The sequence below is a fragment of the Tursiops truncatus genome, chromosome 6 (genome assembly GCF_011762595.2).
Source record: "Tursiops truncatus isolate mTurTru1 chromosome 6, mTurTru1.mat.Y, whole genome shotgun sequence".
In the NCBI taxonomy this organism is placed as follows: Eukaryota; Metazoa; Chordata; class Mammalia; order Artiodactyla; family Delphinidae; genus Tursiops; species Tursiops truncatus.
This window is the reverse complement of record NC_047039.1, coordinates 22,361,728-22,383,902: the sequence shown is the minus strand read 5'-3', so window position 1 is coordinate 22,383,902 and position 22,175 is coordinate 22,361,728. Positions and strand designations below refer to the sequence as shown.

The window sequence follows — 22,175 nt, the reverse complement described above, 5'->3', positions numbered from 1 at the left end:
TTTGCCTAAACCCAGGAGACCAAGATTTTCTTCTGTTTTCTTCTAAAAGTTTCATAGTTTTAGCTTTTACATTTAGATCTATGAGTCATTTCAAATTAGTCTTTCTATATAGTGTGAAGTAGGGGTTGAGTTTAATCGTTTTGTTTTGTTTTTACACGGGGATAGCCAATTGTTTTAGCACCTTTTGTTGAAAAGATTATAGTTTTTCCATTGAATTGCCTTGGCACCTTTGCCAAAAATTAATTGACCTTGTATGAGTGGGTCCATTTCTGAACTATTTTTTTTTTCTATTGATCTATATGTTTATTTCCCGTAGACCTTATTACCATGCTGTCTGGGTAATTGTTCATTTCTAGTACGTCTTAAAATCAAGAGTGTTGAGTCCTAAACCCTGCTCTTCTTTTTCAAAATTGGGTTGGCCATTCTAGGTCCTTCTCATTTTCACATACATTTTATAATTAGCTCAATTTCTACAAAAAAGGCTCCTGAGATTTTGCTTGGGATTGCACCAAATCTATCCATCAATTTGGGGAGACTTGACAGCATAACAATACAATAGCAAGTCATGAGCATGATATATCTCTCCATTTATTTGAATTTTCTTTAATTTTTCTCAGATTTGTTTTATAGTTTGTGCATCTTTTAATTTAATAATAAACTTAAATAAATTTATATAAACACTTATATGAAATAAGTATTTCATATTCTTTGATATCATTGTAAATGGGATTTAAAATTTTTTAATTTTCCAATTTTTCATTGTATTTCTAGCATACAAAAATTTCCAATACATTGTACTTCTAGTATATATGAATACAATGGATTTTTGTATATTGACCTGGTATCCTACAACCTCATTACACTCATGTGTTAGTTTTAGCAGCTTTTTTGTAGATTCCTTAGATTTCTCTACACAGAGTCTCATGTCTTTGTGGACAAAGCTGGTTTTATTTCTTCCTTTCCAATCTATATGCCTTTTATTTAGTTTTCTCTCAAGGACCTCTGTGGTAGGCAGAATCATGGCATTAGAATGTCCACGTTCTAATCCTTAAATCTGTGAATGAATTAGCTGACATGACCTAGGGCAATTAAGTTTGTGGATGGAATTGAGGTTGCTAACCAGTGACTTCAAAAGATTATTCTGGATTATACAGGTGGACCCAGTGTAACCACAAGCGTCCTGATAAGGGAAGAAATTGGCAAGGAGGAGGTCAGAGTGATGGGGTGAGAGGGACTGGGCCACAGTTGCTGGCTTTGAAGATGGAGGAAGGGGCGGTGAGCTGAGGAATGTGGGCAGCTTCTAGAAGATGGAAAAGGCAAGGAAATGATTCTCCCCAAGAGTCTCCAGAAGGAGCCAGCCCTGCCCACACCTTGATTTCAGCCCAGTGAGATCTGTGTCAGACTTCTACTCTACAGAACTGTAAGATAATAAATATTAAAAGAATGAAATAATGCCATTTGCAGCAACATAGATGGACCTAGAGATTGTCATACTGAGTGAAGTAAGTCAGACAGAGAAAGAGAAATATCATATGATATGGCTTATATGTGGGATCTAAAAAGAAATGATAAAAATTAACTTATTTACAAAACAGAAACAGACTCACAGACTTAGAGAATGAACTTATGGTTACCAGCAGGGGGGAAGGGTCAGGGGAAGGGATAGTTAGGGAGTTTTGGATTGACATGTACACACTGCTGTATTTAGAGTGGATAACCAGGGACTTCCCTGGTGGTCCAATGATTAAGACTCTGCACTCTCAATGCAGGGGGCCTGGGTTCAATCCCCAGTCAGGGAACAGATCCCACATGCCACAACTAAAGATCCCATGTACCACAACTAAAGATCCCATGTACTGCAACTAAAGATCCAGCATGCCGTAACTAAGACTCAGCACAGGCAAATAAATAAATAAATAAATATTAAAAAATATAAAATAAAATGGATAACCAACAAGGAGGACCTACTGTATAGCACAGGGAACTCTGCTCAATATTATGTAATGACCTAAATGGGAAAATAATTTGAAAAAGAATAGATACATGTATATGTATAACTGAATCACTTTGCTGTACACCTGAAACTATCACAACATTGTTAATCAACTATACTCCAATATAAAATAAAAAGTTAAAAACTAAATGTGGGTAAGATTCCACTCTCCTAATGCAGGGTGCCCGTGTTCGATCCCTGTTCAGGGAACTAGATCCCTCATGCATCCCGCAACTAAGAGTCCGCATGCCTCAACTAAGATCTGGCGCAGCCAAAATAAATAAATAAAAAATAAATATATAAATAGTAAAAAATATATATGTGGTTTTAAGGCACTGAGTTTGCTGTAATTTGTTACCGCAGCCCCAGAAAATCGAACAACCTCCAATGTTGAAGAAAAGTGGCGAGAGTGGACAGAAGATGCTTTTTAAATGGAGTACATTGATTTTTAAATAATGCTCTTTACAATAACAATTGAAATCATGGCCATTTCCTGGACACCTGACATGAATTTGATCTGGAATAAGATGGATCTGGACCCATTTAACATTAATCCTGGTGATTGTTACTTGAGAACCGAAGGATGTTTTTAGGCAGGGGTCCCCAACCCCTGGCCACGGACCGGTACCGGAACCGGGCTGCACAGCAGGAGATAAGGGGTGGGTGAGCGAGCCAAGCTTCATCTGTATTTGCAGTCGCTCCCCATTGCTTGCATTACTGCCTGAGCTCCGCTTCCTGTCAGCAGTATGGTGAGTTGTATAATTATTTCATTATATATTACAATGTAATAATAATAGAAATAAAGTGCATAATAAATGTAATGCACTTGAATCATCCTGAAATCATCCCCCTACCCCCGGGTCCGTGGAAAAATTGTCTTCCACGAAACCAGTCTCTGGTGCCAGAAAGGTTTGGGGAACACTGTTTTAAGGGACACCTCCAGCTCAGGGTGGTAAGAAGTATGGCTGTCATTTTGCTTCTCCATTAAACTATTTTTTGTATGACATTTACTTTAAGCATTTGGGATTCCATACCACACTGCCTGAAAATCAGGACTCCATGTTGACTCATTTTCTGGAAAAAGTTATGAGAAATTCATCTCACTTAAAAGAGTGTAGCAAGGCTGAGACATGTTGCTAAAGTCTCCCTAACACTCTGGAATCCAGGTGGAATCAAATCCATCTTTCAAGCTGGCCTGTCTCAGAGGGATAATCCCTGTTCAGTAGGACTTACCTTGAATGGATTTCTGAGATCCTGGGGCAATAGGTTGGTCGAGGTTTAGGGCTGGTTTTCTTGGAGAGTCTGTCTGTGTTGTTCTTTCTCTCACTGTCTCTCTGTCTCTGTGCTTCTGGTGAGATGTCATGTTTGGCACTTAAGCATACAGGAGATGCTACCTGGATCTTTCTCTGGGCCTGTTTCTGTCCTTTGGCACTGGGCTGCCACTGCCACCACCTACCAGTCTTTCTTTGCTTTCTTTTGCCTCAAATTTCTCACTGTAGTTATGTTTCATCTTGCAGCACAGAATTGTGTGTTTATTTGTAAGCTGCCACAAAGTATTTCCGGAGACAAATAAATAAGTGTATGTGTCTCAGCCTTTTACTGTCTATGCTTAAATGTCCCTGGGCCCCAGGCCAGCTGCAGACCTTCATAGGATATTCTGTCCATGGAGGAGTTAGCCACCAGGACGGTTGGGCTACAAATCACCCAGCACACTGTGCTGTGCTTTGTGCCTGGACGCCCTCATTCTGCTCTGGAAGCACACAGCGCACACCTGATACATGCTTTGTGGGGCAGACACGCCTTGTCTCCTGGGCCAGTCTGGCCTTGGCATGATGGAGGTGGGGACACCTGGGAGGCTCTTTCTTACTCCTGGCTCCTTGTGAGAGAGGAGGCATCCATGTTACTGGGGCCACTAGGAGAGCATTTCCTTCCCTTGGATTTAGGTGGTAGGGTTTCTGAGAATTGGGATCTGTCTTTCGATTGTGTTTCTGCACACTGTGCAGAAATCTCCTCTCCAGTCAGGGCTCTTCCGCTTGTCCTGTAGTTTCCCCCGTGCACCTGTTACGATAAAGACCATAATTCTATGGTCTTTCCTGTTCTCTTCTCCGTGGTGCGTCCCTTGCTTCAGTTCTTCACTGCCGTATAAAAAATATCCCCAAGCCGAGTGCTGTGGAGCAACAGCAATGCTTTGCTCACCGCCCCTGTGGGCTGGGGCTCCTTGGCCAAGTGGGTGCGTCCTTTCAGGGCTTCTCAGGGGGTGACGGCCACTGTGGCTTGGTCATCTCCGATTCCCTACTCCCACATCTGGAGGCTGACGCTGGCTTTTGGCTGGGACTTCTGCTGGCACTGTTGGCCAGGATGTGTGGCCTCCCCTTGTGGTGTGGGCCTCCTCAGAGCACGGTGGCTGGGGCCCTAGGGACACCTATTATGCCCTGACCTCAGAAGACACGTGGCATCTCTTCTACCATGTTCTGTTCCTCAGATGCAAGTCACATGCTTGAGCTGAGGGGAATGGGCTCCATCTTTTGTTGGAAGTCATGTCTAGAATTTTTGGACATGTTTTAAAACCACCACAAGGTCCTTTAGGGATTGTACGAGTTTACAGGGGCTGCTGTAAGAAAGTACCACGGACTGGGCTGCTTAAACAACAAGAATCTATTCTCTCAGGTTCCAGAGGCCAGTGTCTGAAATCAGGGTGTTGGTGGGTCTGCTTCCTTCTAGGGGCTCAGCACGGAATCTCTTCCAGGCTCTGGTGCTCCCGCAGGCCTTGGTGTTCCTTGGCTTGCATCACTCCAATCTCTCGTCTGTTTTTATGTGGGCTCTTCCTCTGTGCGGTCGTGTCCAAAGTGCCCTCTTCTTCCAAGGACACCAGCCATTGGATTTAGGGTCCTAACTTCAAGGTAGCAGGAAGTGTGGTCTTCCTAGGTGACTAGAAGTAAAGTAGAACAGAAATGTCCTCCACACCCATCTGCAGTGGGGAGCCACACGCCAACATGCAGAAAGGAACAGGTAAGAGACACAGGGATCCTCAGGACTTTTCTCCTCCTGGACACAGGTCCATGGGGCCAGGTGACCTCTTTTGATCCAACACATGGCTCATCTTTCACAGCCTTGCAGTGAGCTGTGACACATGTCTAAGTTTGCAGCCACAGAATGCAGGAGCAGAAGTGACCTATGAGCTTGGGCAGAGGGTGTGGCAATCTCAGGTGGACAGGGGTGCCGTGGGGTCCACACAAAGTACGCTCCTTGGACTAGTCTGTAACTGCTACACCCACGAGGAGAGATGGAGCTAGTGCAAGAATGCAGAGCAACTGCATTGCCAAGTACATTGTTTAGTTCAGGTAATGCTTTCTTTGTAAACAGGACTTTCTCGATGAAGGAAGCACCATGTCGATTCATGTCTGGTGCAAGTTTCTTATCTAGTTTCAGACCAGCCACTTTGGATACTACTGCTGCAGGGGATGGTGGAAAATAACCCAGGACTAACCTGGTCCCACTGGCCTGCTCACCTCAGAACTCATCTGAGAGAGAAATGAACTCCCCATCCCCAAGCGCCGTGGTGTTAGATCTGCTCATGACAGCACCGTGGCCCTTCCTCTTACTGACACATGTCTAACCAGCTTCTCACACTATTTGATGAATGAACAAATGATCACCCAGCTTCTCTCACTTCTGATTATGCGTTCAAACAAGAGTTCTTCCAACTTTAAGAGTCTGGCAATACTCCAAGATAAGTAGGAGTGTGGGCTTTTTTTTTTTTTTTAAACATCAAAGTTGCTAAGAGACCAGATCCCGACTGTTCTCAACACACAAAAGAAGATGATAATTATGTGACAAGATGGAGGTGGTAACCAATGATACTATAGTAATCATATCGCAACATACAAATGTATCAAACCAACACATTGTACACCTCAAATTTACACAGTGTTATATGTCAATTATACTTCAATTTAAAAAAAAGAAGAAGGGAGGTGGGCTCTGGGGTCAGAAGCCAGGGCTCAGTCCTGACTACTTGCTGGGGCCCTGGGCACATTACATAACACCATGAGCCTCAGTTTCCCCATTGATTGGCATGGTAACGATAGGAGTGCTACCTTACTGGACTGTTATCAATATTAAGTGAGAGTATGAATGTAAAACGGTCAGCACGGCACCTGATATGTAAGTGCTCAACTGACATCATTATTTCTATTATTGCTGCTGTGAATGACATAAAGAAAGGAAATATCATCACAGAAGGACCTTCTTGACTCAGGGAGAGTCTATTCCAGTTGGATTCAGGTGAACAACTGCAAACGTTTAAGAGGATGTGATGTGAATGCTATCAACATTGTCACTTTACAGGAATTAGTCCAGTTGCACACATTCTGTGATGCCATTCACAGCGGACAAAATCCAAGGTCCAGGTGTTCCCCTACAGGGGAGGGGGGGTCGGGGGACCCTGCTGCCAACCCACCCGTTCTGCCCATGGTTCACAGGTGGAATGGAGGCTGTGCCCCTGGCTGGCCCCTCAGGGGCCAGAGGACCTTGCTGCTGGGGCAGGGTCTCAAATTAAGCACACACAGAGGCCGGAGCCTTGAATGCGAGGTTCACTCGTGGTGAGAACTGCCCACCTGTTTCTGGAGCGCTGCCCTGCTTTCACAAAAATGACCTGGAATGTGCAATTTTAAATTTATCTTTTCTGCCATTCCCAGACATCTAGGCTGTTCGGTTTCTGCATCCTAAGTCCTGCTTGGGTGGCAGTGTCACCACCTGGGAGGCTCCATGTGCTAGCTGGACTTGAGGCTTGGAGCCACCCGGTCTAAGCTGAAGGCGGTGGTCATGGAGGTCTCTGGGCAGGTTGTGGCTGGGCCCACTGTGTTCCCCCTGCCTTTATTTCTGTCCCTGCCTTGGTTAGTTCAACTATGTCTGTGGGGGCTTCCCTGGTGGCGCAGTGGTTGAGAGTCTGCCTGCCGATGCAGGGGACACGGGTTCATGCCCCGGTCCGGGAAGATCCCACGTGCCGCGGAGCAGCTGGGCCCATGAGCCATGGTCGCTAAGCCTGCGCGTCCGGAGCCTGTGCTCCGCAACGGGAGAGGCCACAACAGCAAGAAGCCCGTGTACCACAAAAAAACAAAACAAAAAAATGTCTGTGGGCATCAGGGTATAAATTGTACTTCCCAACATGCTCCTAAAAATTTGAGTGAATGCTACTGTTTGAAATTGTATGTGTGTGTATTTAGACCAAAATCATGAGAAACGCTTTCCAAATATCAGACCCCTTGTGTTAAGGGGAGAATTTCTAAATAAGTCATACGATTGAGGGTGGAGGGAACCCTTGTTGGAACCTTCTGGGATTTAAGAAGTGATCAAGAAGGTGCTAGAGTGGTCTTTGTTTTTAACATCCATGAAGTCTGCAAAATGTCCCCCTGCCCTTGCTAGTTGAGTTGTGGGGTGATCATGCAGCCAGCCCCTGCCTGGCCTGGGGGAGAGGCGTGGGGGTGGGGAGTGGACAGCTGGCCTTAGCCTCAGATTGTCCCCTGGATGTCACCTGAGCAGCTGCCACAGAAGCAGCCTGCCAGGGATCACCATGTTACTTCTGCTTAGCTTGGTCCAATTATCAGCAATAAAAGTTCCATCAGAGTGTGCACTTTGCGTGGGGTGACGGGGGTGGTGACATCTGTGTCTGGGAGCCCGGGTGAGGTCGGCTCTGCTCCCCCTCTCACTGGGCACATTCTCTGCCCAAGCCTCACGCCACAGACAGAAGCTGGGGCTCAGGCTGGGCTCCCGGCTGGTTGAGCCCATGTGAACGGAGGTCTGCAGTCCTGACCCTGGCGGAGGGAAGGTCTCCATCCCTGCATGATGTCCAGTGTGCACAGTGCCCCTACCAGGCTTTCCTGGTCCTGGTGGTGACTGGTTGCATGAGGGAGGAAAGTGGCCATAGGCACCCAGAGCCAGGGGGTGGGCAGTGCATCACCCCGCAGAGTGGCCCTGTGCTTGGCGGCATGGCCCCTCACCCACCTACTATCAGCTCAAGGGAAAGGCCCCTAAAATTCATTTACTCCTTGTTATTGTTTTTGGAGAACTCCTCCCCATCTTCCAGATCCCAGTTTCCTTGAGGAGGGTGTCACAGCCTGGAGCAGCATCAGAATCCCCTGGAGGGTTTGCTGTAACAGATTGCCCATCCCACGTCCAGAGCTTCCGATTCAGGAGGTTCAGGTGGGGCTGAGAATTTGCATTTCTAGCAAGTTCCCAGCTGATGGGGATGCCCGGGGACAAACGCCTCACAGTGTCAGGGCTGGGAGACACTGGGGACCTGTACCCCCATGCTGTGCCCCATGGAACCCTGGTTGTATGATCCACGACAAAGGGTTTGCGGTCAAGTAAGTCTGGCATTGTGGCAGGCCCTCACCTCTCTCTCGGAGGTTCCAGATACACTGTGATAGGGTAACAGCTTTGATAAATCCTGCAGGGCAGCACCGGGTTTCCTTTAACCCCACATTTCCCAAACCTATTTAAAAATGGAGCATGTGGGCTTCCCTGATGGCGCAGTGGTTGAGAGTCTGCCTGCCGATGCAGGGGACACGGGTTTGTGCCCCAGTCCGGGAGGATCCCACATGCCGCGGAGCGGCTGGGCCCATGAGCCATGGCCGCTGAGCCTGCGCGTCCGGAGCCTGTGCTCCACAATCGGAGAGGCCACAACAGAGAGAGGCTTGCGTACCGCAAAAAAAAAAAAAAAAAAATGGCGCATGTCTCTTGCCACCATCCCTTCTACCCAGGGAGGGTTCCATCAGGCATTAGTTTGAGAAGTTGATCCAGAGCTTTATCTTTCCCCTGGGTGTGGCAGAACCCCTCCCCCCACCCCACCCCCCGCCCCGTTCACATGTCCCCTCCTTGACCTGCCAGGTTGAATCCAACTTTGTGAGTTTGTGCTTGCGAGAGCAGTGTGGACTGTCCCTCACCTGACACCCGTGCCTCTTTCAGCCTCTTCCTTACCCCCTTGCATGCCTGCCTCCTTGACTTTTGGGGAGCTCCTGTCAGGGGTTGCAAGAAGAGGGAGGCGGTGATGATCAGCAGGGATCGGGGTGCTGGACGTGGACTTCCTGCAGTCAGAGCCCGTGTCCTGCCCAACCCCAGCCCCAGCTCACTGCCTTGAGCGTAGTACGTGCTCAACTAATGATTATGGCCAAGATGGGCAGGACTGCCTGCCTGCTCCTGTCCTCTGGGTTAAAGCAGAGCTGGCCTCTGGGGAGGACCAGTAAGGATTGTTCTGGGACACATGGATCTTCCTTAGGAAATGCTTTCTGACCCTGCAGAGTTCAGCCCGTGGAGACTCTGTCGGCAGTGGGACTCAGGGGCCCGTGCTCCCCCGCCCTGGAAACAGGGAGGGCCTCCGGGCTCTGAACTGACCAGCGCCCTGGACCACACTGGCTTCTGAGCACTGGGGAGGGCAGCAGCCATGTGGTGGACAGTCGAACTTTCTCAGAGGCTTGCTCTCACCCAGCTGCTGGACGGGGCCTTCTCTGCACGCACCCCCAGGGTTTCTGGGTTATTGGGGGTTGCAAATGGGGCTGCACTTCAGAAGACAACAGTGTCCTGCAGACTGCTTGGCGGAGCACTGAGTGCGGGTGGCCTAGCCTCCTGGTGGGCTGATGTGCTTTGTGTTGCAAGCATCATCTCTGTCTCTCTGTCTCTGTCTCTGTCTCTGTCTCTCTCTTTCTCTCTCTCTCTCTCTCTCTCTCTCTCTCTCTCACACACACACACACACACACACACACACACACAGTCATGTCGGGCACACATGGTCACGCAGGCTGGTGTGCCCTGGAAGGCATGTGTGTGTGGGTGCCCCAGGGTGATCAGGACACTAGATTTTCCCTTCTAGCCAGGACTTGGGCTGGATGGCTTTGCAGGAGGAGATGCCTAGGTGTGCTTTGCAGGAGGAGATGCCTAGGTGTGGGATGTGATCCAGGGACATGTGAAGGTCAAAGGCCAAGCACATCATCGTCATGATGGAGGCATTACCATCAGGGAAGGAGAGAGGCCAGGACACCCCCTCCCCCTGGGGCAGAGTGTCCTGACTTGGCCTGTGCCAGGTCTCACTGAGAGGTGTGGGAGGGGAGAGGTGGGGACAGCAGGAGCAGAGGTGACCTCAAAATGTGCTGAGAGTTGGGGAACAGCAGAGGCTGCTGGAGCTGAGTGGGGAGGGGATGGTGGGGGAGCAGGGGCTGAAGCCTGGGCCCTGAGCCAGCGTTTGGTCTTTAGCCACCTGATACGGTAACATTGCCGGCCTCTTCCTCGTTTGTCCTCGCTTCCTGGGCCAGCATGAACGTTGCTCCCACTGGGGCTGAGTCTCCAGGTGGGACTGTTGGAAAAGAGGGGTCAGTCCCTATGGGGTTTCAGGACAAAGGGAGCAGCTGGGCAGGGCAGCCCCGTTCAGTCCCTCGGGGTTGCATCACCTGTTGTGGAGGCTGAAAGCATCCTAAGGGATAGAGCAGCTCTCAGTCCTCTTGTCCAGAAACTATGCCTGTCCTGCTGTGGACTTCTCTGGCAAAGTGGAAATACACCACCCAGGCTCCCTTCTGGGCTATTAAAAAATTAATATTAAAGTTTAATGGGAGTCCAGGGAAACTAGGAAAAATTTCCTGCCTATCCAAAATACCAAGGGAGGGATGTGAATGTATAAGATTCCTAATAACTATCCTCAGACCAAGGAGCCTGGATTTGCTGCTGAGTCAGCAGAGTCTCTGCATTTGCAGTAGTTACTGTGCTGTCTAAACTGCTGAATGACCCCCTACATCTCCCTGCAGAGCACTCATGAATTGGAAAGGGTAAAATGGTGACTTTATGTTGGAGAAATATGGAAGACTCCACCTTGATCAAACGACCACCAATATGGGACCATGAATAAGAACAGACTGATGAAAGCACATAATGATACTTGTCCGGAGGAGGACAAGACATTGCCACCTGCATCCCCTGAATCAAATCATGAGGGAACAGCAGACAAACCCAAGTCCTGGGACAGTCTGCAACATCAGGGGCTGAACTCTTAAGACTTTGATATCAAATAAGATCCATGTCATGAAACAGACTAAGGAGCTATTTCAGACTAAAGGAGACTGAAGAGACATGACAATGGACGGTGCTGTGATCCTGGGCTTCCTGGGCTGTAAAGGACATCACTGGGACAATCGACAAAATCGCACTGTGGTCTGTATACTAGATGGTAGCTTCAACTCTGCCAACGTTAGTTTTCTGGTTTTGATTATTTTGCTATGGTTTATGGAATCAGGAGAATATCCTTGTTTGTAGGAAATATTGACATATACAGTGGTGAAGAGGCAGCGTGCCCGAGGCTTACCCTCAAGTGGTTCAGAAAAATATGTATATTTGAGAAAGAGAGAAAAGGATGAAACAAATGTAGTGACATGGGGGAACTGGCTGAAGGATACACAGGAATGCTTTGTTGTGCTATGCTTGCAACTTTCCTGTGTCTGAAGTTTCATCAAAATTTAAAAAGTTTAAAAAGATCTCCAAAACACAGCGACCGAACACAGCTTATGTCTCTCTCCACAATGACAGTCTGGGTCTACATGGTCAGGTGGGGACCCAGGACTGTCCTTATGCTGCCCTCTCCCCTCTTGCACCACAGCCCCAGGGAGGAAAAAACTGACGTTGATAGAAAGCAATTCCTGTTTGAGCAAGTGACATGCAAGTTCATACTCCGTTGGCCAGAGCAGGGTCTGGTGACAAGGGAGATCGGGAATGCAACGTCCACCCGGGAGACCCCCTGCAAAGGCGGAACTTTATTCCATGCAATAAGGGGGAGTGGACTTGGGAGGGGAGACTAGTTGCTTGCCACCTTCCCCTTTCTCCAATTCAGAGGTCATTTGGCAAATGGCCATGGCTTTGATGAGTCTCAAGGCTGTGCATCCAGTTCAGATGTCCCACGTCCTCCACTGTTCCACTGTGGCCTCTGCTGGGTGCCTCAAATATCCCAAACCTATTATAGTCCGGAATGGCTCCTTGATTTTAGCTGTCCTTTCTGTCCTCAGCCTGTGCTGCACTGTCCACTTTACAGTGCCCTCCTGGTGTTCCTGCCACCTGGAAGGCAGGTAAGTCCCCTCTCCCACCCCGTCTCTTGGCCTGGTTCACGTCCATCACCCTTGGCCAGTGGCTCCAGCAGCGCATCACACACCTGCATGCCACAGGCATCACCCTGATCTTACTAAGATGAGGATTCTCAGTTTGGAGGGCTGGGCACAGCCTGAGGCTCTGCACTGCTGACAAGCTCCTGGGGGAAGCTGATGCTGCAGGTCTGGGTTGGAGCTGAGTCCTTTGGAGATGAAGGAGCTGGCACTGCTATTACTGCCAAGAGTATGATCACAGATGGAGGCGGATGAGTCAGGAGCACACCAGCCCGTGGAGCTACCCTTTTCTGAGGTGGACGTCTTGTGGGGTTCTGTCTGTGCTCAAACTTGGCACTATTTTGGAGAAAGGTACCTTGTAGGTCCCTTCCAGTTTAAATTTGCCTATGAGTTGGTAAGAAAAAAAATAATCCATATATTTCACTTCATGTGGCTGATGAGGGGAGTTCAGAACACCAAAGGACCTGGGGAGATTCAGAGCATTTTTAATTTGAACGGAAAACAGGTATATGAGTCACTGGGCTTCCCCCCCTGCATGGCTAAGTGCTATATGCTATATGGGCTGTGTCTCAGAGGAGCTGTCTAGCGGTGAGCCCAGGTTCTACCCACAGTGCAGTGGCATAAACAGGAGGTTTGCATGAGGTCTGGCAGCGGGCAGTCAGAATCCCAGCTCTGTGATTAGCTGTATGATCTTGGGCATGCCATTAGTCTCCCTGAAACTCAGTTTTACCATCTGTAAAGTGGGCAGGAGTATTACAGCTGACACAATGTTCCCAGTGGTTGGCTCTGATTTCCCCTTTGTTGGTGTGTCTCTGTATGTTCACGCCCTGCATCTCTACTGGTAGAAAAACCTACAGGAGCGTCCTCTAGACCTGCCTGACTTCTCAGAGGCTGCACATCGATGAGGCCGCTGCTTCTGCAAATTAACAGAAGTGTGTGACCAGAGTCTGCAGGCTCCCTAGAAACAAAGGCTTTAGATCAAGGTGTAAAGAGGCTACTTTTCAGGGCATCCAGCTATATTCTCCTTGACCACAAGATGGCACCCTGCAATCATGAAATCCACCACAGGCACCGTCAGATAGGGGCGCCTAAGGCGAGCCAAGTATTTTTTTGAAATCTTTTCATTAGATGATATCCTTATCCTTCGTGGACCAAGTGGTTTTCCCCAAAGGCTCTAGAAAAGGTTTTACAGAGAATTTTGTCTCACCCCTCTTGGTGACGGGCAGGAACTCCATAGCCAGCCCCTCTGGGTTCGCAGTCCGTCTTTGTCACTTCAAGGCTTAACCTCACTGTATTCTTCATCCAACAATAGTGACAAAAGTACCTCCCTAAGAGGGTCACAGTGAGTTTTAAATGATGTTTTCAAAGTGCTTGGAATAGTGCCTGGCACATAGCAAGTCCTATAAAAGTCTGGTAAATAAAACTTTAATACCAATAGTACTACTAAGAACACACTCAAGAGTTGCCCCACTCTTTTCAAATAAATGACATTCAACACCGAATAATCAAATTGTACCTACAAGAGTCCAAAATAGGTTGAGAATACTTAAATATTTTGAACTTCTGGAATTCCTGATATATTATGTAAACAATATTTTCCTAATTTATTGCTGTAATTCCTTTCTGGAAAGTAGAATTTTTTGCCAAAGAAGGAGTGAAAGAACTTTATCCATTGCTACTTGCTAAGATGCACACCTTGGTGAACAGCTTGTCTGCAGAAAGGCACCTGCCCAGGTATTTGCCTGCTGGGCCCTCCTGCGTGCCTCCGGTGTGTGGCCTGAAACTCCATCCCAGTCATTCCAGAGTTAACCTCTGAGTGCAATATCACCATTTTCACTCAGCTGGGAACAGACCTGCATCAAACGGCAAGATGAGTAGCTCAGGAGTCAAATGTCTTGCTCTTGCCTCTCCCTCCCTAGAAGCACAGCCCCGCAGACGGCTGGCTTCTTGATCTGTTACCATATGGTCAAAAATCGCTCGGAATAATGCCCGAAGCAGGAGTTGGGTTGATGAGGTTATTATCCGTGAGAAGTTTCAATTTGTATTATATAAAACTGAATTGCAGAATATCTAATTGCAGAAAACCATCATGAGGGAAAAAAAATGATCTATAATATCACTACATTGAGATATAACCACCATTTCTATTTTGATTTCTTTGTACAATGATAGTCATGTGCACTAAATGTTTTTGCACAATCAGAAACACACAGATCTGAATCTTGCTTTTCCCAGTTCCATCTGAGGCTTTATCATGCCATGAAATACTCTTCAAAACATTTATTTAGGGCTTCCCTGGTGGCGCAATGGTTGAGAGTCCGCCTGCCGATGCAGGGGACCCAGGTTCGTGCCCCGGTCCGGGAAGATCCCACATGCCGTGGGATCATGCTGGGCCCGTGAGCCGTGAGCCTGCTCGTCCGGAGCCTGTGCTCCGCAACGGGAGAGGCCGCAAAAGTGAGAGGCCTGCGTACCACAAAAAAAAACAAAAAAAAATTTATTTATGGTCTTGTAATGTTTCCTCTACGCCTACACCATGAATTAACACTCAGCCTCTATTGTGGCTCCTGAGTTGCACCATTAAAAGAAATACTGCAATAAACATTTCCTTGAAATAAACACTTTCTAAAAAAATTATTTATGTATTTATTTATTTTGGTTGCGTCGGGTCTTAGTTGCAGGCACACGGGATCTTCATTGAGGCATGCAGAATCTTTTCATTGTGGCACACGGGCTCTTCGTTGTGGCACTTGGGTTTCTCTCTAGTTGTGGCGTGCGGGTTTTCTCTTCTCTAGTTGTGGCGCGTGGGCTCCAGAGCGTGTGGGCTCTGTAGTTTGCCACCCGTGGGCTCTCTAGTTGAGGTGTGCAAGCTCAGTAGTTGTGGCACAAGGGGCTAGTTGCCCCTCAGCATGTGCGATCTTAGTTCTCTGACTAGGGATTGAACCCACGTCCCTTGCATCGGAAGGCGGATTCTTTACCACTGGACCACCAGGGAAGTCCCTAATATACACTTTTGAATGCAATTCTTTAGGAGAACTTAAGAAAAGTAGATGTAATAAGTTGACAAGCATGAACACTTTAAACCATTCACTAACTTTTTGCTTAAGGTCAAAGTAAAGTAAAGTAAGCAGCAAAAACTGGCTTCGAGTTCTGTTCTGCTAACTGCAGCCTCCAACATCTTACTGTCCTTTCTGGGTATTTAGGCACTTTAAATTGTCTTTCAGAACATAAAGGAGGGCTTTCAGTTAGGAAGTTCGGTGGCTCTAGTAATCTATAATATGCTATATGTTAATGTTTTCAGAAAGATGACCACAGCATTCCAGCTAGCTGTACATTGGTGAAAGTTTACCCCAAACTCAAATGCTTACTGGAGCCAGGCAGGGACTAAATGTGTCAGCAGGTCTAATGTGATATTTGGGAGATGTCTAGAGTGATATGGAAAGTGCATGCCATCCACTCCCACCTACACAAACAAACAAGTCAGACCTGAATTTGTGAGTCGTTTTAGAGCACTGCCCACCAAACAAAACCCGAATGTGAGCCAAATGGTGACCAGTTGTGACCTTTAGAAACACCCTTTGAGGTTCACGAAGGGCAAAGGGCAGATCTTCATTTCATAGGGGGCGAAACTGAGGTTCAGAAGACTTGGGCACATGGCTAATCCTGGAAGGACAGCACATACGTGGCTTGTCAGGGTTCTCAGCTAGCGTCACTGACTATGGCTGTGACATGTATCGCAGATCATTTCCTACTCATGATAGACAAAGTACCAAATCTATGAACGATCGCCCCTCTCCCAGTTATTTCAGGGATTTCACTGAGCTAATGTGACTCTCACGCACGCTATGCAATTGCTCACCCAAGAATAACTGCTCCTTCCAGAAAGCCCTCTCCACACGGGGACTGACCACAGAGGTCCGGCTTGTGCTATGTGGGGATTTCCCTTTTTCTGTTTCCTGCTTGCTGTCCCAGCTATCATCTGAAGCCTCCACATCTACAGCCCTCAAATTTCACCTGGGGTTGGGGGGGCCTGCACCGCTACCAGGGCGTGGCAGTGGGTGGGCGCAGGGCTGGCGGCACCGTACCTTTCCTGTTAGATTTTGGGATGCATTTGCCATGACGCTGTTGGGTTTTAAGCAATAGGTTTGTGTCTTGCACCAAGATTTGCTTTCTTCACTGAGTTAATGTAGTATTGTCACTGAGTTATTGCTGTTCACCCCACCGTCCATGAGTTTTTGGGAAAAAAAACCTAACACTCTTCTTAAAACTCAAGAAGGCCTAGAGAAGGGGTTGGATGGGGTGGGGGTCGGGGGAGTGAGAGCAAGGTCTGGACCACGCGGAAAGGGGCCAACGCAGATTGCTCCAACGGCCCTGGGCCAACATCGGAGACACGGCCTGCAGAATCTGGGACACAAACAGTGCACACTCCATTTGAGCTCATCTTTTAAGAGCCTGGCCCCTATATTTTGCTGTTCAAACTTCAGTTTCTTCTCAGAGATTGCAAATGCAAAGGGGACGAGCAGGTAACATACATGAACAAAACATCTGGGTGTCTTTGCAGGGGCATGGGGGGGCCTCTGCTGAACTGAACAGCAGTGCTCAGTCTGGGGGTCCCAGTGCCCCCCTCCACCTTGTGGTTACCGGGGTGGTGGGGGTGGGGGTGTTGGCTGCAGGCACACGGTGGCCAAATCTTCATCTTTTCCAAGAGAAGCTGGACATCCAGATTTTACATGAGAGTTGCTGGTTTTTGAAAGGGGGCAATGACTTGGACGTTTCCTAAGACATCCTATGGGCTAAAGGAACCTTACCTGCAGGCAGCACGGAGCCCTGGGCAACCCGTCTGTGCCCTGTAGCCTCTGTGGGGCCGGTCCTCATAAAGGGAATGAACCTGCAATTTAATGACAGGGCTTGCGCATGTTCCAAAAGCAAATAATTTCAGAAATTGCAAGAGGGACTGTCTCATAAGTTTACTGCTTACTTAAAACCCACTACTTTCCATACCCAAATGAACGGTGATCTCCACCAACATTTTAGTCAGGCCATGAGAGTGACGGAGACGTGTTCATAAAAACAGCTAAATCTAAACATTTCCAAAGGGCTTTTAAAACAGAGCATCTCTGAGGATGTCCTGTTAATGAAGTCACCATCACCTTCACGATTAAGGTTCAGAGGAAGATTTAGGGGTGCTTGGGTGACATCACAGGCTCCTAGGGCTGGGGCCTGCAGCAGGCTGACACATGCGTTGAATGCAGTTTGGGGGCGTGGTGGCAACAGAGGGGGACAGGTGGGCATTTGCTATCATCAATTGTCTTCTATCTCAGGGTGGGCCAGGAGGGCTTCTGAAGGTACCTGGACTGGGGTGCCAGCTTTGCCCACCCCTCTCCTATAGTCCGACCAGCAAACTGGATATGGGCTGTCCCAGACCCAACAGCCTCTGTACTTGTCTGAACTGCAGGAGTGGGGTGGGGTGGGGGTCTGGTGGAGGACCAACTTAGCCTCCAGACAAAATGTTTCCTTCCTAATTGAGATGAGGGCTTTTGGGCCATTCAGACTGACCTGATAAACCCATGTGAAGCCATATCCTGTGTCAGAAAGGCAGTTTTCCTGAAACTGAATACCTTAAAAATGTGAGTGAAGTTGAATAGCCTCAGGGGGTTGTCAATCAGCCCTCTTCCTCCAGGTTGGCTCAGTGCCAACTGGAAATGCTGTCTCCTGTCCCCGCTCCTCAGTGGCCTTCCTCTGGGAGAAGGGGCTGAGGCTGGGGTGTGGGGAGATTTCTAGTGTTTAAATGGGGGGGGGAGGGTAAGCACTAAGATGTCAGATAAGTCTCATTTTTGCAACATTTCCCACGGACCTGGAAGTAACGCATTTTAAGAAATGTTTAATACTTTAAAAAGAGCAATACCTAAGTCTCAATCATTTAAAAATAAATACATTTTATCCAATCAAGGCACACCATTATTTTATATACCACCAACAAAGAAAGAAAGGAAACGGTAGCAAATAAATGCCACATGGTGCTGCCTGGCTCCTGTGATTAGAAAACAATCTTATGGTTACCAGGGGAAAGGGGGGGAGGGATAAACTGGAGATTGGGATGGACATATACACACTACTATCTATTTATAAAATAGATAACTAATAAGGACCTACTGTATATATAGCACAGGGAACTCAATACTCTGTAATGACCTGTATGGGAAAAGAGTCTAAAAAATAGTGGATGTATGTATATGTATAACTGATTCACTGTGCTGTACAGCAGAAAGTAACACAACATTGTAAATCAGCTATATTCCCCCCCCCCCCCCAAAAAAAAGACACGTCGGATTTCAGGGATGTTAGGTGAGCAAACACCCAATTCTTGGCATCTAGGAAGAGGTCTGCTTTTGCGGTTGTCCTCTGCCAGCTGGTCACCGGGGGGCGCAAGATGCCAGCACACTCGGTTGTTCTCCTTACCTGTTATTTCCTCTGTCTTGAAGCAGTCTGGGCTCCCAGCGAATCAACCCGCTCCGTCCGCCAACTGTCCTGTCCAGTCTCAAAGGCCTCATCTAGAAAAGGGGGGAGGTGCAATGGAATGCACCCCACCGCGCATTTCAGTGTAGCGCAGAGAGATGCAGACACCAAAAGTGATAAGCTCAGTGAGTGAACCGTCTGAAGGTGCAGGCTTATAGGTCCTTAATGGTCACAGCCAAGCAATGTCTATTAAACGCTCTCAAGCTCTCGTTTAGTTTTATTCTTCTATTACTGGAATACGAGCTTTTAATATATGCATATTTAAGTCAATAAAACATTTTGAAATAGACTAAGAATTATGGGCTCTTCCTCTGTCAGTACTGGGTTGGGGTCTCCTTTCGTCCCCACCTCCTCCCTGGGTGGGTTTTGCAGTCCTTACTCTGCCTTCATTAATGTGCAGCTTGGACCGGGCTCAGCCGACCCTACCAGGGCCGTTTCTTGACCAGAGGGCCGGAGGCCAAGTCCCTAGAGTTCAATGAAAGTGTGGAGGAGGGAGATGGTCAGGGTCTTTCCGGCCGGCCTGTAGATGGCGCCCCGGGAAAGGGATTCCGAGCCGCGTTCCCCAAGCTCTTGGGGCCTGGAGCCTAGAGGTCCGGGCGGAGCGCACCCGGCTGTGAAGACGGTGCAGCAGCCAGGTGTTCCTTCCAACTCCCACTGCTGCTCCGCACTTGTGCTAGAACTGGGTGGGCGGCATTACATGCAAACGTTCAGCAGGGCCCGTGTAGGGGGCGCGCATCGAGGGGCACAGGAGCGGCACGCGGCCGCGACCCCCACGCGCCGAGCAGCCTGGCGACCTCCACGCGCGGCGGGCCCTTCCTACCCCACCCAGCGGCAGGTGGACAGTGTCGCTATGAAGAGAAAGCCTCGATTGTCCCTCCTACAAACCGCCACACGCCAGATCTCCGCTATTATGCACCCTCCATAGAAATGCAAACGAGCCGCGTGCGCCGGCCGCAATCTGCTCGCGCGCCCGGGCGCCCCGCAGCGCTCTGCAGCGGGCGGGGAGGTTGGCTAGGACCTTTCAGCTCGCCCGGGTAGGGGCCTTGTTTGTGCTAGGAGAACCTCGCGCTCTGGGCCGTAGTGTCAGCTGGAGGGGGCTGCACTCAGGCCTTTTGCAAGCTTAAAGCCAGCGCTGCGTGTTTTTACTTTAGGTTCCGGTTTAAAAGCAATGGTCTCATAGACTCCAAATTTAAAGTAAAGAAAAAATAGAAAGGTAGCAACAAAAATAAATGCAAAAAAAAATCCATTAGATTCCACAAAGGTGCGTTTCACAAATTGCAGCGTACTATTAGTCAGCAAGGTTTTTTTTTTCTTTTTTTAAAACTTTTTCCTTTTAAGGACTTAAGAAAAACAAAAAGGCGAGATGAAATCTGCAGGCTCCAGTCTGCCTGGTAACACCCCGACAAAAGCGGCAGATTTGAGGCATTGTCATCCCCCGCACCCCTCCCCACGTGGCCTTCTGGCACGAGCCTCCGGCCGCCGCCTCATTTGCATCAGAAAGCAGGCGCGGGCCAATGGGCGCGCAGGCTCGCGCCAGCTGGCTGTGCCAAGGGCCCAGCCTATATAAGGGCGCGCGGCGGCGCCGAGTCTAACTAGCTGGTGGTAGGCGCGCCGGTTTGGGTAGTAGACCTTCTTGTCTTCGCTCGCGTCCGCTCCGCCCTCTCCTCTTGTGGATAATTTGCTGCTCGCCAATCGCAACATGACTCTGGAAGAAGTTCGCGGCCAGGACACGGTTCCCGAAAGCACGGCCAGGTAGCTCGGCGCCGAGCGTCGGAGGTCTTTGGGCTCGGGGATCCTGATCCTGCCCTGGTCGCGGCTGGTTGGGCGTCAGTCTTCGGGCCCGCTGGGGTGGGAACCCGCTGGGTGGGAGCCGGGCGCGAGTGTGCCGGCTGGGCCGGGGGTACGGCACTGGACTGGCGCGCCGGACTTGGGCGCTGGGGGTGCGTCCCCGGGCCTGAGGATCCCGGCGCACCCTCCTGCTAGTCCCCGCTCACGGCGCTGGGTCGTCCGCAGGATGCAGGGCGCCGGGAAAGCGCTGCACGAGCTGCTGCTGTCTGCGCAACGCCAGGGTTGCCTCACCGCCGGCGTCTACGAGTCCGCCAAAGTTCTGAACGTGTGAGTATAGACGCGGCCCGGGCAAGGCGAGCGGGGCGGGAGGAGCGGCAGGGAGACCGGGGAGATGGCGGCGAGGGACACCCCGGGCTCCCCGACCCGACCTCACCACCTCCTGCTCGCCCGCGCAGGGACCCCGACAACGTGACTTTCTGCGTGCTGGCTGCCGACGAGGAGGACGAGGGCGACATTGCGCTGCAGATCCACTTCACTTTGATCCAGGCGTTCTGCTGTGAGAACGACATAGACATCGTGCGCGTGGGCGACGTGCAGAGGCTGGCGGCGATCGTGGGTACCGGCGACGAGGCGGGTGCGCCGGGGGACCTGCACTGCATCCTCATTTCGGTGAGTGTCGCCTTCGTCCCGATGTCGTCCCCGCCCCCGTCATCGGCCAGTGGCCAGCCAGGCTGACCTCTGCGCTCTCCCCGCAGAACCCCAACGAGGACGCATGGAAGGACCCCGCCTTGGAGAAACTCAGCCTGTTCTGCGAGGAGAGTCGCAGCGTCAACGACTGGGTGCCCAATATCACCCTCCCCGAGTGACAGCCCCGCGGGTATCCTTGGTCTGATCGACGTGGTGACGCCCCGGGGCGCCTAGCGCGGGGCTGGCTCTGTGGATGCGCCCTCCGAGGGCGCCGGAGTGCGGCGTGGAGACTGGCAGGCGGGGGCGCGTGGAGAGCGGCGAGGAGGTGCGGCTCCCTCCCGAGGAGGGGCCCGGCGGCGGCAGGGGCAGGCTGGCCCCAGCCCAGGACTCTACAAGTGTGGGGAGCGGCTGCTCGCCCAGGAAGGCCGGAGGCGGGACCTTGGCCGCGCGGCCGAGAAGGACGGACTGGCCGGGCAGGAGTGACTCAGCAGCCTGTACTCCCGGCAGAAAGGAGGAGAAAGGCAAGGCCAGGCGGCCTGGACTTGTACAACAGTTACAGGAGCTCTGACGGATTTAGCAGTATGCACTGCTGTTTCAAAACGGACACGGGTGATGCTTCATTTTCTAAAGGATTATGCTGCTGCAGCTTTGAGTTTTACAATAAACGTACTGAAACAAACTTACTCTCTTTATTGAAGGCAGGGGATCTTTGTCTGCGGGGAGGTGGTTTGCAGGGCTGTTGACTTCTGAAATTCACGAACTCGATGGCACTTGTTCCATCTTCCTGTTGGGGCTGAATTACAGGCTCCTGGGGTGCTGGAAGTGGGGGAGGGGACGCCAGCTGGGTATTAGGGCAGAACTTGAGCCCTGCTCCTATTTCTCTCCCTTTAGGAAAAATTTTAAACTCTCAAGACAGGAGCATACTTGGGATAAGACATCAGTGCAGCAGCTGGCCATCCAACCTGATAACAGAGGCCTTTCCCTCCCCTGCCCCTCTCTCTCCTCTGCCCCCTCCTTTCCAACAGCTGCTTATCAGAACAGCTTGCAGGATGCAGCCAGCG

At 49.8% G+C, this 22,175-nt stretch overlaps 1 protein-coding gene and 1 non-coding gene across 2 annotated transcripts; both read left to right on the top strand.

Moving 5' to 3' along the window:
- Positions 1-1,726: 1,726 nt before the first annotated feature.
- TRNAE-CUC (transfer RNA glutamic acid (anticodon CUC)) lies at positions 1,727-1,799 on the top strand. The gene has a single exon. It is a non-coding gene; the product is annotated as a tRNA-Glu (tRNA).
- Positions 1,800-20,222: 18,423 nt separating this feature from the next.
- On the top strand, positions 20,223-21,793 carry GADD45G (growth arrest and DNA damage inducible gamma). The gene is made up of 4 exons (XM_004318303.4): positions 20,223-20,391; positions 20,653-20,754; positions 20,883-21,096; positions 21,183-21,793. Exons 1-4 carry the CDS (start codon positions 20,339-20,341, stop codon positions 21,291-21,293), a joined length of 480 nt encoding a protein of 159 aa, XP_004318351.1. The 5' UTR covers positions 20,223-20,338; the 3' UTR covers positions 21,294-21,793.
- Positions 21,794-22,175: the final 382 nt, after the last annotated feature.